Source organism: Rhinatrema bivittatum, chromosome 2 (genome assembly GCF_901001135.1).
Source record: "Rhinatrema bivittatum chromosome 2, aRhiBiv1.1, whole genome shotgun sequence".
NCBI classification, from domain to species: Eukaryota; Metazoa; Chordata; class Amphibia; order Gymnophiona; family Rhinatrematidae; genus Rhinatrema; species Rhinatrema bivittatum.
This window is the reverse complement of record NC_042616.1, coordinates 658,615,177-658,631,213: the sequence shown is the minus strand read 5'-3', so window position 1 is coordinate 658,631,213 and position 16,037 is coordinate 658,615,177. Positions and strand designations below refer to the sequence as shown.

The 16,037-nt window shown below is 44.3% G+C and overlaps 1 protein-coding gene across 1 annotated transcript in view; it reads right to left on the bottom strand.

Moving 5' to 3' along the window:
- Positions 1-16,037, bottom strand: part of MCMDC2 (minichromosome maintenance domain containing 2) — a 298,944-nt gene that overhangs the window by 177,117 nt on the left and 105,790 nt on the right. The window contains exon 7 of the mRNA XM_029591416.1: positions 2,191-2,319. Within this exon, the coding sequence (XP_029447276.1) occupies positions 2,191-2,319 (129 nt within the window). The remainder of the gene's footprint in view (positions 1-2,190; positions 2,320-16,037) is intronic.

Here is a 16,037-nt window from a genome sequence, read left to right as displayed (position 1 = left end):
AAGAGTTTTGGTGGTCTTAGAGTGGGTTGGTTTTAGTGGGTGGGGAGTGTGTGTGGTTGAATGTATGAGTATGTTTGGAATGGGTTACTTTTAAGATATTGCTGCTAGTTTATTGGTGCTATGGTGGGGCGCCAACAAAAGTACGCTGGATTTTAGTAGATACGCACGTAGCTGCGCGTATCCGCTAAAATCCTGGATCGGCGCGCACAAGGCTACCGATTCCGTATAGCCGGTGCGCGCCGAGCCGCGCAGCCTACCTCCGTTCCCTCCCCTCACCTTCCCCTCCCTTCCCCTACCTAACCCACCCCCCCGGCCCTGTCTAAACCCCCCTCTTACCTTTGTCGGGGGATTTACGCCTCCCAGAGGGAGACGTAAATCCCCGCACGCCAGCGGGCCGCTAGCGCGCCGGGACGCGACCTGGGGGCGGGTCCGGAGGATGCGGCCACGCCCCCGGACCGCCCCGGGCCGTAACCACGCCCCCGGACCCGCCCCCGAAACGCTACGTCCTGCCCCGAAAACGCCGCGCGGATCGGGCCCACCCCCGACACGCCCCCAACACGCCCCCCTCGGAAAACCCCGGGACTTACACGAGTTCCGGGGCTCTGCGCGCGCCGTTAGGCCTATGTAAAATAGGCGCACCGGCGCACAGGGCCCTGCTCGCGTAAATCCGGGCGGATTTACGCGAGCAGGGCTCTTAAAATCCGCCCCTAAGTGCATGCATGTGAGCGCCCAGGTAGGCGCCCCCATGTGTCCAACCAGGTGCCCAGCTAGACGCAAAACTGGATGCACAACCGGGTGCACAAGCACGAATGGACACAACTGAAGCGGGAAGCCTTATGAGCAGTAAAAACGTGCAAAAAAACGCCGCTGCAGCCTACCACATGGTGAACAAGACAAGCCTGAAAGAGGGGCCTAGCCAAAAGGCTGCTCAACCCGCCAAACTACTCACATTCCCTAACTCCCCTGGAGGGAGAACGAATGTTGGATCGACATACTGAACACAAAGACTGGAGGGGGAGAGGAATCCCGGCTTAGCTCCCTTCCTTCGCTCTCTCTCTCTTTTTTTTTAAATTACTCTTTACCTAAGCTCAGCCTGTCCCAGCTGAGTACAAGGTCGGTCTCTGGCTCTGGGAGGAGAGGGCAAGGACCTTCACTGCCGTACTTGGCTTCCTGCATCTGTTTGTCTTACAGCTATTTTTTTTTTTTTTTTTTTACAGATAAGTCCACACCAGCTAAAAAAACAGCTACTGATCCAAGGCACTCATCTGAGGGAGGAGTCCAAAGATATCACCTCAGGAATTCTCAACTGAGGGAGGGACCATAAAGTATCACCACAGAAGAGCGGGGGGAATAAATCTCCTTCTTTTCTCCTTTGAAAATGTTTAAACAATCCCCAGTAAGGAGATGCACATCCACCATCTGCTGGAAACGGAGAATACTGGCGGGCTGATGTCAGCTTTGCTCCATCTCCATCTGCTGATAGAGATGCATAACCCACTGGTTTGGGATCCACCTTTCTGTATGCCAAGAAATGAGCTGTTATTATCGAATAATGGAAGGACTAGGGGGCATTCCATGAAGTTAGCAAGTAGCACATTTAAGACTAATCAGAGAAAATTATTTTTCACTCAACGCACAATAAAGTTCTAGAATTTGTTGCCAGAGGATGTGGTTAGTGCAGTTAGTGTAGCTGGGTTCAAAAAAGGTTTGGATAAGTTCTTGGAGGAGAAGTCCATTAATGGCTATTAATCAATTTTACTTAGGGAATAGCCACTGCTATTAATTGCATCAGTAGCATGGGATCTTCTTACTGTTTGGGTAATTGCCAGGTTCTTGTGGCCTGGTTTGGCCTCTGTTGGAAACAGGATGCTGGGCTTGATGGACCCATGGTCTGACCCAGCATGGCAATTTCTTATGTTCTTAAGCAGTGGACTTCATAGTGAACATCTCAAATCCGCACTGTGTTTGGCTGAAAAGTGTAATTAGACATACATTTTGCAGAATATATTGCTCATTAGTAGTCAAATATCCGTTTTACAGTATGTATTTTATTCTGTGCCAATCTGGGGAGGAAAAATCTGAGAAAGTTGAAAACTTAACTTTCAATAATCTATGAAACAATATTACTATCTAAACTTGTCTAGCTACTGACTCCTTTAATCATATTAGATTACAAAACATTTGTCTTACTTTCAGGAATGTAGCAGTCAATACTGTTGGCTTCTATACATAGTCTATCATGTGAGCTGCTTTGGACACTGGCTGGGATTCCTATAACTCTATATCTGCCTCCTATTTTCATTCTATTGGATAATTCATCTAAAAAAATATAAAAAAACATGTTGTGGTAAACTATGTTAGAAATTTTAGTTGCAAATGAGTATGTTGGCTGGTATAGAGATGAAATCACATGCATTTTTTCCAAACATGTATCTAACCTAGGGTTGCCACCTGGCTCCTTGCCATAAGAAACAGGCTAATCCAGTCTTGGTTGTATCTATTTCATGTAGGGACTTGTAGTTCTGATTGTCCCAGGTAAATCAATGGGATGATCAGAACTACAAATCCCTGCATGCAATAGGGTAGAACCAGAAATGTATTAGTCTGTTCCCTTATGACAGGTGTCAACCCTAATTTGACTACTCAGCTCATGTGTTTTCACATAATATTCAATAATAGTAAGACTGTGCTATTATACCACAATCCTCCAAAACGAGCAGACTGCTAATATCATTATCTTAATGTACAAAAATCATTCTAGAACATCAAGCAGTGATATCATTAACTCTACGTACTATTATGATAATATCAAACTTTAGCTTTAGAACTAGAATGTACAGATAACTTTGGATTTCTAACATTATATTCAAGTATGAGAATAAAAGCTACACATTGGAAATTTCCAACTTATTTACCAAGTGAGTAAGGGGAGTTTATTCTTAGGTCCACTTTTGGGAAGAAATAAAAAAATGTATAAAGTTTATTCCGAAAGCTTTATCACAGTCATTTTGAAGAATTCTTGCACACAAGTATTGTAAGTTTGTTTCAAGGGCGCATATGATGAGTTTGCTGCAAGTAATTTATTTAAAAGTGAATTTTCAAAGGAGTCACATGTGTTAAATTAGTATATATGTGTGTAGTAGCTTGTACTTACATACATGCTATTTTATAAACATCAAATGTAGGTACGTATTTTCAGTTGCATGCATACATTTACCTGCACAAAAAAGGGGCTGTTTAGGGATGTTCTGGGATGAGACCAAGAGGAATGCATGTAAGTTGATATTTTATAAAAGATTTATGCGAATACAATAGGCAGCTTATTTGCACTATTTTATACCTGCTAATTATCTAGCTGTAACATGCCACCGACCATGGGTCAGCATCCTGTTCCTCAAGGTTCCTGGTCCAGTGCTGTGTCGCACTGTCCTGTGACCTGTTGGGGCCTCTTGGAGTGACTCCCGGTGTCCTGCTCCTCAGCTGCATCTTGCTGCTCTGAGTAAAGGCCCAACAAGTGTGCTGACCAAATTTGATGATGATAACAAAATTATTCAAAGTTGTTAAATCACAAGAGGATGGTGAGAAATTGCAAGAGGGCTTTGCAAAACTAGGAGACTGGGCGTCCAAATGGCAGATGACATTTAATATGGACAAGTGCAAAGTGATGCATGTAAGGAAGAGCAACCTAAATTATAGCTAAACAATGCAAAGTTTCACAGTGGGAGTCACCACCCAAAAAAAGGATTTAGGTGCCATATGGATAATATTTTGAAATCCTCTGTTCAGTGTGTGGCAGCAGCCAAGAAAGCAAATAGAATGCTAGGAATTATTAGGAAAGAAATGGAGAATAACACAGAAAATATCATAATGCCTCTGTATCAGAGTGCGACCGCACCTTGAGAATTGTAGTGGATTAGTAAGGGGAAGGAGAGAAGAGAATTCACAAATTTCTTCTTTTCTCTCTCCTATGCACACATGCTTATTCGCACACACTCACATATACACCCTTCTACCATCTCTTCTTCTCATTCTACTCTTCTATTTCCTCCCACCCCGTTCCATTCCCTCTCACTCACCTCCTCCCCTTGCCTCTCAGTCACTGAACCCCTTCCCTCTCAGTCATTCACCTTCCCACTCAATCCTCTTCCCTCCCACTCATCTCTTGTCATCTTCCCATTCACTCCCTTCCCACCCCTGTCACTCCCTCCCCTTCCTTCTCAGTCAGTCCCACCCTCCGTCACTCACTCTCCCACTCAGTCCCCTTCCCTGTCAGTCATGCCCTCCCTTTCACTCACCCCCTTCCCTTTCCTCTCAGTCACACACCCCCTCACTCTCTCCCATTCCCTCATTCTCACCCTTTTTCTCCTCAGTCATAAGAACATAAGATTTACCATATGGGGTCAGACCAAAGGTCCATCAAGCCCAGTATCCAGTTTCCAACAGTACCAATCCAGGTCATAAGAACCTGCCAGACTCCATGCTGCTTATCCCAGGGATATGAAGTGAATTTCTGCAACTCTACCTTAATACCCATTTTTGGATTTTTCCTCCGGGATTTATTTTATTTATTTTATTTGAAACTTTTATATACGGACAACCGTTTGCACATCGTATCAGTTTACAGATAACTTCAAAACTATGATAGTGTAACTATCATTTAGGCATGGCCTTTACAGGGAGCAGTTAACAATTTTACATAAGAACAAGGTAGTTAAATATTGGTATATATATAAAATAAATTACGAAAGTACAGAATAAACGTGGATTGTCCAAACCTTTTTTAAATGCAGCTACACTAATAGTTTTCAACAAATCCTCTGACAATGAATTCCAGAGCTTAATTATACATTGAGTAAAAAAATATTTTCTCTTATTAGTTTTAAATGTATCACCTAATAACTTCATTGTGTGTCCCCTAGTCTTTGTGCTCTTTGAAAGAATAAACAACCAATTAACATTTATTCATTCCACTCTACTCATTTTATAGACTTCTATTATATCTCCCTTCAGCCACCCCTTCCTTCTCCAGGCTGAAGATCGTAATCTCTTTAGCCTTTCCTTTTAGGGGAAAGCAGAGTTGCTTACCTGTAACAGGTGATCTCACAGGGCAGCAGGATGTTAGTCCTCACACATGGGTGACATCATCAGGATGGAGCCCAATCATAGAACAATTTTGTCAAAGTTTCTAGAACTTTGACTGGCACCTACTGGGCATGCCCAGCATAGCACCAACCCTGTATCCAGCAGGGGTCCCCCTTCAGTCTCATCTTATAGTAAAAAGTAAATGTGAAAATAAGAAAACGTAAACGAACCCAACACCGCGGGGTGGCGGGCGGGTTTCATGAGGACTAACATCCTGCTGTCCTGTGTGAACACCTGTTACAGGTAAGCAACTCTGCTTTCTCACAGGACAAGCAGGATGGTAGTTCTCACATATGGGTGAGTACCGAGCTGAGGATGCCCGAGCAATGCACCAAATGTACCCAAAGACGTGCAACAGGCACAACAACTGGGGTGGAATTTGTTAGAAGGCATCCTGAACCCTAACGGGGTGGCTGAAGGATGTTGGTACCTCAGTTCACAAATAAGTTGCGTAGCACAGACTGGCCGAAGATGGAATCTTGTCTGCCAGCTTTGTCTAAACAATAATGGGCTGCAAAGGTGTGGAGAGAGCTCCAGGTAGCAGCCTTACAGATGTCAGCAAGCGGCACCGAGCAGGATACATTCTTTGTGTTATTCGAAGTTTAGTGTAAGGCAGGTAGGTGACTAAGGCCTGTAACTCACTAACTCTGCGAGCGGATGTGATTGCCAAAAGAAAAATCACTTTCCAAGTGAGATAGTGGAGATCACAGGATTGGAGAGTCTCAAACAGCGGTTTCATGAGCCGCCCCAAAACCATGTTTAAGTCCCAGGAAGGGGCCGGAGGGTGCAGTGGAGGTTTAAGGTGGAGCAAGCCCTTCAAAAAGCGTGTTACATGGAGTCGGTTCAGGAGAGCCCAAGTACAGCGGAGCCGCTCTGGGACTTAGAGACCTCAATGTCCCCGGTAATTAGAACGCCGCCAGTGAACCCTGCGGAGGTCAGGGAGGCTCATCGGGAGTCGACTCCGACGCGACCCGATGATGTCACCGACCCCGGATGTGTGGGGGAAGAGCTAACAGCAGACGCCACGGTGGAGCCCGAGGCTAGCGGAGGAACTGAGTGGATTTTAGCGTGAGGAGAGAAGACAACATCGAGGGGCAATAATGTGGAGAAAGAAATGGAACCGCGAAGAAATCTTATTCCATTGGTGAGACCTTCTGATATAACTTTAGGAACAATTTGGGAAACTTTAGTAGTTTTGAATGAGAATATTTTTCTTCAGTTAAATCCTGTAGTATCTAAATTGGAAGTTTTGGATATGCAAGTTAAAGCTTTGCAAGAAGAAAAGGTGAAACAACAACGTTGTAATGGACTCGGTGCAACAGAATATTGGAAATTTAAAAGATTTGTATTTAAAGCTAATTAAAGAAAACCAAGTGTTAGATAAAGACTTGAGAATATGGAAAATCAAGCATGAGGGAAAACTCTAAGATTGATTAACTTTCCAAGAGTTCCTTTGGTCTCAGCAAGAGATATGTGGGTGAAATATGCACGAGAAATATTGAAATTTACAGAACAGACAATGCCTCCTTTAACAAAAATTCATTATGTGATACCTTGGAAGGCAAAACCTGCTGAAGGCCAGGAATTTCGTGTTTTGTCCCCTTTGGATATCTCGGAGATGCTTGAAACATCGGATACAAATTTGGCCCAACCTGTAACATTAATTGTTTCCTTCCTGTTGGATTCAGATAGGGATCTTGTGATAAAAATGTATTTTAGAAATATAAAAGAATTATTTCTTCAAATGAAAGTTCAAATATTTCCTGATGTAGCGAAGAAAACACAGGAAAGAAGGAAGCAATTTTTGTTAATGAGACCTCAGGTATTAAATATGGGAGCAAAATGTAAGTTAAAATTTCCATGCAAATGTAATATAAGATACCAGGAAGTTAACTTTACATTTTATGATCCATCTCAATTGCTAAAATTTATATCAGATAGAGTGATTCCCAATACAGAAATAATTGGCCCCGATGTATCTTCACCTCAGTAAGCTAAACAGTTCTATTTAATCAAGTAGTAAGTTCAACTACTATTTTCTTCTGTAATGTTATAATATGATTTTGCTCTCATGAGAATTGGATCCTCCTATGTTGAGAACTACGTTGATAGCCAATAATTTGGATGGAATATATATTTGTTTTGTCATAACAATGATATTTGTGGAGAGGCTAATATTTTCCTGTTCAGTCAGTTTATATTGATTGTTAAATGTAATAATATCATAAATTTAAAAAAAAAAAAAAAAAAGCATGTTACAAGGGTTTGTACTGAAATAGGTACATCCCTGACATTTTTATGGAAGGCGGCTACCGCACTGACATGTACCCTGATAGACGAAGTTTTGAGGCCTGAATCTTATGACCCCATATGGTAAATCTTATGACAGGTGCCAGAGATAGTCCAGAAACTTCAGTGTGGAACAAGTGAAGGGATCGATGGACATGGAAGTACACCATATCATAAACCTGTTCCACTTGTAACAATAAGACTGCCTTGTGGAAGGCTTTCGTGAAGCTACTATGACACGGGAAACCGGCTCTGAAAGGTTAAGAGGTTGAAGTATTAACCTTTCAACATCCAGGCAGTCAGGGAGAGGGCCTGGAGGTTTGGGGTGACAAAGGCAGCCATTGTTCTGAGTGATCAGAAGCGGGTCCTTCCCCAGAGGAATGTGCCGGTATACTGATAGGTCGTGGAGAATTGGAAACCAGACCTGGCATGGCCAATGAGGGGCTATCAGAATCATTAGCCCCTTGTCCCTTCACAACTTCATGAGAGTCTTTGAAATGAGTGGAAGTGGAGGATACGCATAAAGGAGACCGCTGGCCCACGAGAGGGAGAAAGCATCTCTTGGCTGCGGGTGATGGCTGCGAGTGAGAGAGCAGAAGTTCCTACTTTGCGGTTGTGAATTGACGCAAAGAGGTCTATGTGAGGGTAACCCCAACATTGGAATATTGAGTCCGCTACAGTGGGGTTGAGGGACCACTTGTGCGGTTGAAAAGTGCAACTCAGCTTGTCTGCCAACACATTGTCCACTCCCGGCAAGTAGGTGGCCCTGAGGTACATCGAGTGGGAAACGGCCTCCGCCCATATCTGTGCAGCTTCCTGACACAAAAAGTAGGAGCCCGTTCCCCCTTGTTTGGTGATGTACCACATGGCCACCTAGTTGTCTGTTTGAATCAGGATGACCTAGTTGGAAAGGTGATCCTGAAAAACCCTGAGAGCATATCTGATTGCAGAAAGCTCCAGGAAATTTATTTGGTGTTTGGCTTCCTCTGGAGACCAAATGCCCTGAGTTTGCAGGTTTCCAACATGTGCACCCCAGCCGAGGCTGGAAGATTCTGTTGTCAAGGTTATTTGAGGTTCTGGAACCTGAAATGGAAGGCCTTGTAGCAGATTGAATTGGTCTGCCCACCAGGCCAGCGATAAGCGGAGCTGTTTGGTGATGTGGACATTGGCTGAGAAGACTGAATCCACTGTGATTTTAAAGTCCACTGCATTACTCTCATGGCAAGGTGAGCCATGGGAATGACATGCACTGAGGAAGCCATATGACCCAGTAAGACCAGAAAATGACATGCAGTTGAATGTTGTCGAGACTGCAGTTGATGGGCCAGAGAAGCGAGAGTGAAAGCTCGATCTTGAGGTAGGAAGGCTTTTGCTTTTGGAGTGTCCATGTCAGCCCCTATGAATGACAGGGTTTGAGAAGGAACTAGCCTGGATTTTGGATAGTTGATGAGGAACCCTAGGGAGATCAGGGTATGCAAAGTGAGACGTAGGGACGTCAGTGCAATTTGCTGAGTGGGAACCCTGATCAACCAATCATCGAGATAGGGGTAGACATGGACACTTTGACTCCTGAGAAAGGCAGCTACCACTACGAGGCACTTGGAGAAGACTCGAGGGGGCAGATGCTAGGCCAATGGTAAAACTCGATATTGGAAGTGCTTTGGACCTACTAGGAACTGCAGGAATCTGCGATGTGACGGAGTAATTGAAATGTGTGTGTAGGCATCCTGGAGGTCTAGAGAGCAGAGCCAGTCTTCCCCTTTGGAGAAGGGGAAGAAGAGAACCCAAGGTCACCATCTTGAACTTTTCTCTTTGTAGGTATTTGTTTAAGGTGCGAAGATCCAGTATTGGGCGAATACCACCTGACTTTTTTGGTATCGACGGCAAGCTGGTAAAAAACTTACCGTTCGACCGCGGAACAAAGGTATCTATAAGGGGGACCCCTGTGGGATATAATTATTAGAAATTTTTTGAAAAAGTTCCGTAAGGAAAAATTCCTATCAGGAATCTCTGAAGAGCTCCTTAACCCGCGTGGCTACTGCTGCGAGGAAAAAAAAAGACTGAAGGGGGACCCCTGCTGGATGCAGGATTGGTGCTATGCTGGGCATGCCCAGTAGGTGCCAGTCAAAGTTCTAGAAACTTTGACAAAGTTGTTCCGTGATTGGGCTCCATCCTGATGATGTCACCCATATGTGACGACTACCATCCTGCTTGTCCTGTGAGAATCATTCCATCTCCTTTATCATTTTGGTTGCCCTTCTCGGTATCTTTTCTAATTCTGCTATATATTTTGAGATGTGGTGATCAGAACTGCATACAATACTCAATATGAGGTCACACCATGGAGTGATACAGAGGCATCATGATATTCTCTTATTTTATTCTCCATTCCTTTTCTAATAATTACTAGCATTCTATTTGCTTTCTTGGCTGCTGCTGCACACTGAGCAGAAGATTTCAACATATTATCAACGATAACGCCTAGATCTTTTTCCTGAATGGTGACTCCTAATGTTACACCTTGCATTGTCTAGCTATAATTTGGGTTACTCTTCCTTATATGCTTCACTTTGTACTTGTCTACATTAAATTTCATTTGCCATTGCATGCCCAGTCTCCCAGTTTTACAAGGTCCTCTTGCAATTTCTCACAATCCTCTTGTGATTTAACTACTTTGAATAATTTTGTGTTGTCAGCAAATTTGATCACCTCACTCATTCCCGTTTCCAGGTCATTTATAAATATATTAAAAAGCAGTGGTCCCAGAGCAGATCCTTGCAGTACTCCACAATTCCCCTTTCTCCATTGGGAAAATTTACCATTTAGCTCTACTTTCCGTTTTCTATCTTTAAACCATTTCCCAATGCACAATAGGACACTGCCCCCATCCCATGACTTTTTAATTTCATAGAAATTGCTCATGAGGAAATTTGTCAAATGCTTTCTGGAAATCCAAATACATTATATCAACTGGCTCACCTTTATCCACATGTTTTACACCCTCAAAAATATGTAGAAGATTGGTGAGGTAAGACTTTCTTGGCTAAATCCATGTTGAATTTGTCCCTTTAAACTATGCCTATCTATATGTTCAGTAATTTTTTTTATGATAGTTTCACAGTTTTACAGTTCAAAAACACAGACTTTGAGGAAATGGGAAAGTACCTGGAGGAAGAACTTAAAGGATGGGAGAACGAGAGAGATGTGGATCAGCAGTGGACCAATCTAAAAGGAGCAATCACCAAGGCAACTGCTCTATATGTTAGAAACATAAAGAAAAGCAAAAGAAAATTGAAACCTATCTGGTTCTCAAAGGAGGTGGCTGACAAAATTAAAGCTAAAAGAACAGCATTCAAGAAATATAAAGGATCCCAAAGGGAGGAGCACAAAGAAGAATATTTGTATCAACTGAGGGAGACGAAGAAAACAATCAAGTTGGCAAAAAATCAAGCAGAAGAGAGGATTGCCAAGGAGATAAAAAATGGTGACAAAACATTTTTCAGATACATCAGCGAAAAGAGAAAGGTCCAAAGTGGTATAGTGAAATTGAAAGGTGGTAATGATCAATGTGTGGAGACAGACGAAGAAATGGCAGAAATATTAAACGAATACTTCAGCTCTGTGTTCACTAAAGAAGACCCTGGAGAAGGACCATCTCTACACAACAAGAAACTGGAGGGAAGTGGAATAGATGAAAATCCTTTTACAGTAGAAAATGTGTGGGAAGAGCTAAAGAACCTGAAAGTGGACAAAGCCATGGGGCCTGATGGAATTCATCCAAGGATATTGAGGGAGCTCAGAGATGTTCTGGCGGGTCCGCTGTGTGACCTGTTCAATAGATCCCTAGAAACGGGAGTGGTGCCGAGAGATTGGAGAAGAGCGGTGGTGGTCCCGCTTCACAAGAGTGGGAACAGGGAGGAGGCTGGCAACTACAGGCCGGTTAGCCTCACTTTGGTGGTGGGAAAAGTAATGGAGTCTCTGCTGAAAGAGAGAATAGTGAACTATCTACAGTCCGGAGAATTGATGGACCAGAGGCAACATGGATTCACCAGGGGAAGATCCTGTCAGACAAATCTGATTGACTTTTTTGACTGGGTAACCAAGGAATTGGATCAAGGAAGAGCGCTCGATGTCATATACTTGGATTTCAGCAAAGCTTTTGATACGGTTCCGCACAGGAGACTGGTGAATAAAACGAGAAGCTTGGGAGTGAGTGCCGAGGTGGTGACCTGGATTGCAAATTGGTTGACGGACAGAAGACAATGTGTGATGGTAAACGGAACCTTCTCTGAAGAGAGAGCGGTTTTAAGTGGTGTACCGCAAGGATCGGTGTTGGGACCGGTCCTGTTCAATATCTTTGTGAGCGACATTGCGGACGGGATAGAAGGTAAGGTATGTCTTTTTGCGGATGACACTAAGATCTGCAACAGAGTGGACATGCCGGAAGGAGTGGAGAGAATGAGACGGGATCTAAGGAAACTGGAAGAGTGGTCGAAGATATGGCAGCTGAGATTCAATGCCAAGAAGTGCAAAGTCATGCATATGGGGAGCGGAAATCCGAATGAACTGTATTCGATGGGGGGGGGAAAAGGCTGACGTGCACGGAGCAGGAGAGGGACCTTGGGGTGATAGTGTCTAATGATATGAAGTCTGCAAAACAATGCAACAAGGCGATAGCAAAAGCCAGAAGAATGCTGGGCTGCATAGAGAGAGGAATATCGAGTAAGAAAAGGGAAGTGATTATTCCCTTGTACAGGTCCTTGGTGAGGTCTCACCTGGAGTACTGTGTTCAGTTCTGGAGACCGTATCTACAAAAAGACAAAGACAAGATGGAAGCGGTACAGAGAAGGGCGACCAGGAAGGTGGAGGATCTTCATCGCATGACGTACGAGGAGAGATTGAAGAATCTAAATATGTACACCCTGGAGGAAAGGAGGAGCAGAGGTGATATGATACAGACTTTCAGATACTTGAAAGGTTTTAATGATCCAAAGGCAACGACAAACCTTTACCATAAGAAAAAAATCAGCAGAACCAGGGGTCACGATTTGAAGCTCCAGGGAGGAAGATTCAGAACCAATGTCAGGAAGTATTTCTTCACGGAGAGGGTGGTGGATGCCTGGAATGCCCTTCCGGAGGAAGTGGTGAAGACCAGAACTGTGAAGGACTTCAAAGGGGCGTGAGATAAACACTGTGGATCCATAAAGTCAAGAGGCCGCCAATGAAGAGTAGGTGACTCGCCAGAATGATGGCTACTGCCTGGAGACAATACCCTTATTCAATAAACATACACATGGTTACTGTGACTCCAACATCACTCTAAGCTTCAACAGCAAGAGGAAATGTGGAAAAAAGGATTTGCACTCACAAAGACAGGAGTAGCTGGCTTGTTACGGCGGTTACTACCCCAAACCAAATAACCAAATTACTACCTCCACCTTCCTCTATTCCTGATGCCTTTCAACTAGCTTGATCACTCCATTCTTATACTTCACTTTCAATGCATATCCAGCATAGTTCTCTGCTTCAACAGCAGGGGAGAAGAAAAACTGTTACTTCACACTTCCAGCAGAGCTCTCTGCTTAAACGGCAGGGGAGAAGAAAAAAGGGTTCGCACTCACAAAGCGGGGAGTAGCTGGCTTGTTACGGCGGTTACTACCCCAAACCAAATGTACCTGATACTTCACTCTCGACGCATATCCAGCATGGCTCTCTGCTTCAATGGCATGGGAGAAAGACTGATACATCACGAATTTCCAGCATAGCTCTCTGCTTCAACGGCAGGGGAAAAGAAAAACTGATACTTCACGCATATCCAGCATAACTTCAACGGCAGGGGAGAAGAAAAAAGGATTCACACTCACAAAGCGGGGAGTAGCTGGCTTGTTACGGCGGTTACTACCCCAAACCAAATGTGCCTGATACTTCACTTTCGATGCATATCCAGCATAGCTCTCTGCTTCAACGGCAGGGGAGAAGATAAACAACCAATAAGGGCTGTATAACATAATCTGGGTAAAAACAAATAAGCATGGGTGTAGCTTGCTTATTGCGGCGGTTACTACCCCTACTACCTCTAACTAATCAAGCTAGATATTTCACTTGGATGCAGCTCCATCACCGCTCTCTACATTAATGGTGGGGGTGGAAGGGAAATAGAACCAAGAGCTAAGAGAAACAGATAAGTATGAGAGAAAAAATGAGGGAAGCTTGCTGGGCAGACTGGATGGGCCATTTGGTCTTCTTCTGCCGTCATTTCTATGTTTCTACCATTTTGCCTGGCACAGACCTCACTGGTCTATAGTTTCCTGGATCACCCCTTCATCTCTTTTTAAAAATTGGCATTACATTGGGAATCCTCCAGTCTTCAGGTCCCATAGATGAGTTTAATGATAGTTTACAAATAACTAATAGCAGGCTCTCAATTTCATTTTTCATTTCTTTCAATACGCTGGGATGTATACTATCTGATCCCGGTGATTTGCTACTCTTTAGTTTGTCAATTTTCCCTATTATATCTTCCAAGTACATTGACTTTTGTTTCATTTCTGTTGAATATCATTTCTGGCATGGGTATATCTCTTATTTCTTCCTCAATGAAGACTGAAGCAAAGAATTTATTTAGTCTCTTGCTATGGCTTTGTCATCCTTAAGTGCCCCTTTTACCCCTTGATCATCTAACAGTCCAACTGACTCCCTCTTAGACTTTTTACTTTGAATGTACTTGAAAAATTTTTATTATGAGTTTTTGCTTCCATGTCAAGCTTCTTTTCAAATTCTCTCTTTGCCTTCCTTATCAATGCTTTGCATCTAACTTACCAGTGCTTATGTTATTTCTTGTTCTTTTCATTCAAATCCCTTCATTCACTCATCCCTTCCCTCTGTCACTTACCCTTCCTCAAATCAATCCCTTCCCCTCTCAGTCGCTCACCCTCTCTCTCCCATTCACTCCTTCCCTTTCAGTCACCCACCACTCCCATCCTCTTCGCTTTCCTCATTCTCACGATCTCCCTTTCATTCCCTTAGTTATACATCTTTTCTTTCAGTTTACTATGGCCATATAAGTTACCCCTCCTCCCCAGGACATTGTTGTTTTCTACCTGCTGGCTGGGTACTGGAAGCCCACTGGTAGGCCACCATTGCTCAGGGCCTCTCACCGATGGTGGGCGTGACAAGCCAGCAGCGCACCATTAAGGGACCACCGTGCAGGGCCTCTTCATGCCGGCAGAGGTGGGAACCCTACTAGCACATTATTAATTGGCACCGTCACACAGTGGAAGCACATCCTGCCTGATGTCATTCAAGGTAGACATTGTGTTTTTCACCACATCATGGGCGACAATTTGGCACTCAGGCAGGCAGATCTGAGCATTGATGGGCTGCACCTAATGCAGCGGTTATAAAATCTAGGTGGGCCAGAATTAGATGGATTTAGCCTGCGGGCTGTAGTTTGCCCACTTTTGACCTACATAATCAAGAATACCCCTCCTTTTGTATCCCTTATACAACTCGCTACTTAAACCACTTATTTTCAGCAGATATACCAAGAAAATCTCTTCTGCCACTCTTGTCTCATTTGCCCTGATGCAGAGTTTGAGATCAAGGAAATCGGCTCCAAGGTGGTGAGAAATAAACTTTATTACTTGGTCAATTGGAAGGATTATGGCCCTGAGCAAAGGTTGTGGGAACCATTTGAAAATCTCAATGCCCTGTTGTTGATCAATATATTTCATCGTCTTTTCCCTTATAAGCCTAAGAAAAGGGCTCTTGGAGGGGGTTCTGGGGGAGTTTAGATGGGGGGGCACTGTAACGTGCTGCCAACCACAAGGTGCTGCACCGTGGTCAGCGTCCAGTACCTCATGGTTTCGGGTCCAGCACTGTGTCCCATAACCTTTTGGAGCCTCCCAGTATCTTGCTTTTCTGCTGCTCTGAGTATGGGCACGTAGCAACTCACTAGCCTTATAGGACCAGATTCCAGGATTTTCTCTGGTGTGAAGTAATGACATCAGCACTGCTCTAGCATAAAAGGAAGCTCACTCCTCCTGGCAGGTGCCTGAGCAACAGGTTTTGTTTCTTTGTTCTACATTTGTTTTTTTGTTCCCGATTTTGACTTCAGATTGAAATCCGGCCTGGTTCCTGACCTTGCTTGTCTCCTGTGTCTTTATGGACTCTGCCTGCCTCCACATCTGTCTGCCTGACCAAGTCTCTGCCTCACGATTTTGCACCATGCCTTGGCTTTGTCTGTTAGCTGTCCCAGTGTTGCAACCGTCGCGGCCCAACAGCTTCACTCCACCTACCTTTCTTTTTCTGCGACTCCTCCTGCTCCCTGTGGATGTCTGGCTGCCACGGCGTCTGCCCGCCGTCCTCTCTGGTGTCCCCAGACCGGCTTGGTCGCTGCCTCCCGCCATGTTCCTCAGGTACCTTAGGGCGTGCGCACCGCGCGGCCCTCATTCTTATTTCCTCTATGGCGCGAACCTTGGGTGCGTCCCCCTGTGATGACATCACGCTGCCTGGATATTTAAGCCTGTTGTTTATTGCTAGCCTTTGAGTTAGCAAGGGTAATTCCTATGGATGGGATTCGCTCTCCGTACCCAGCTACTCTGCCT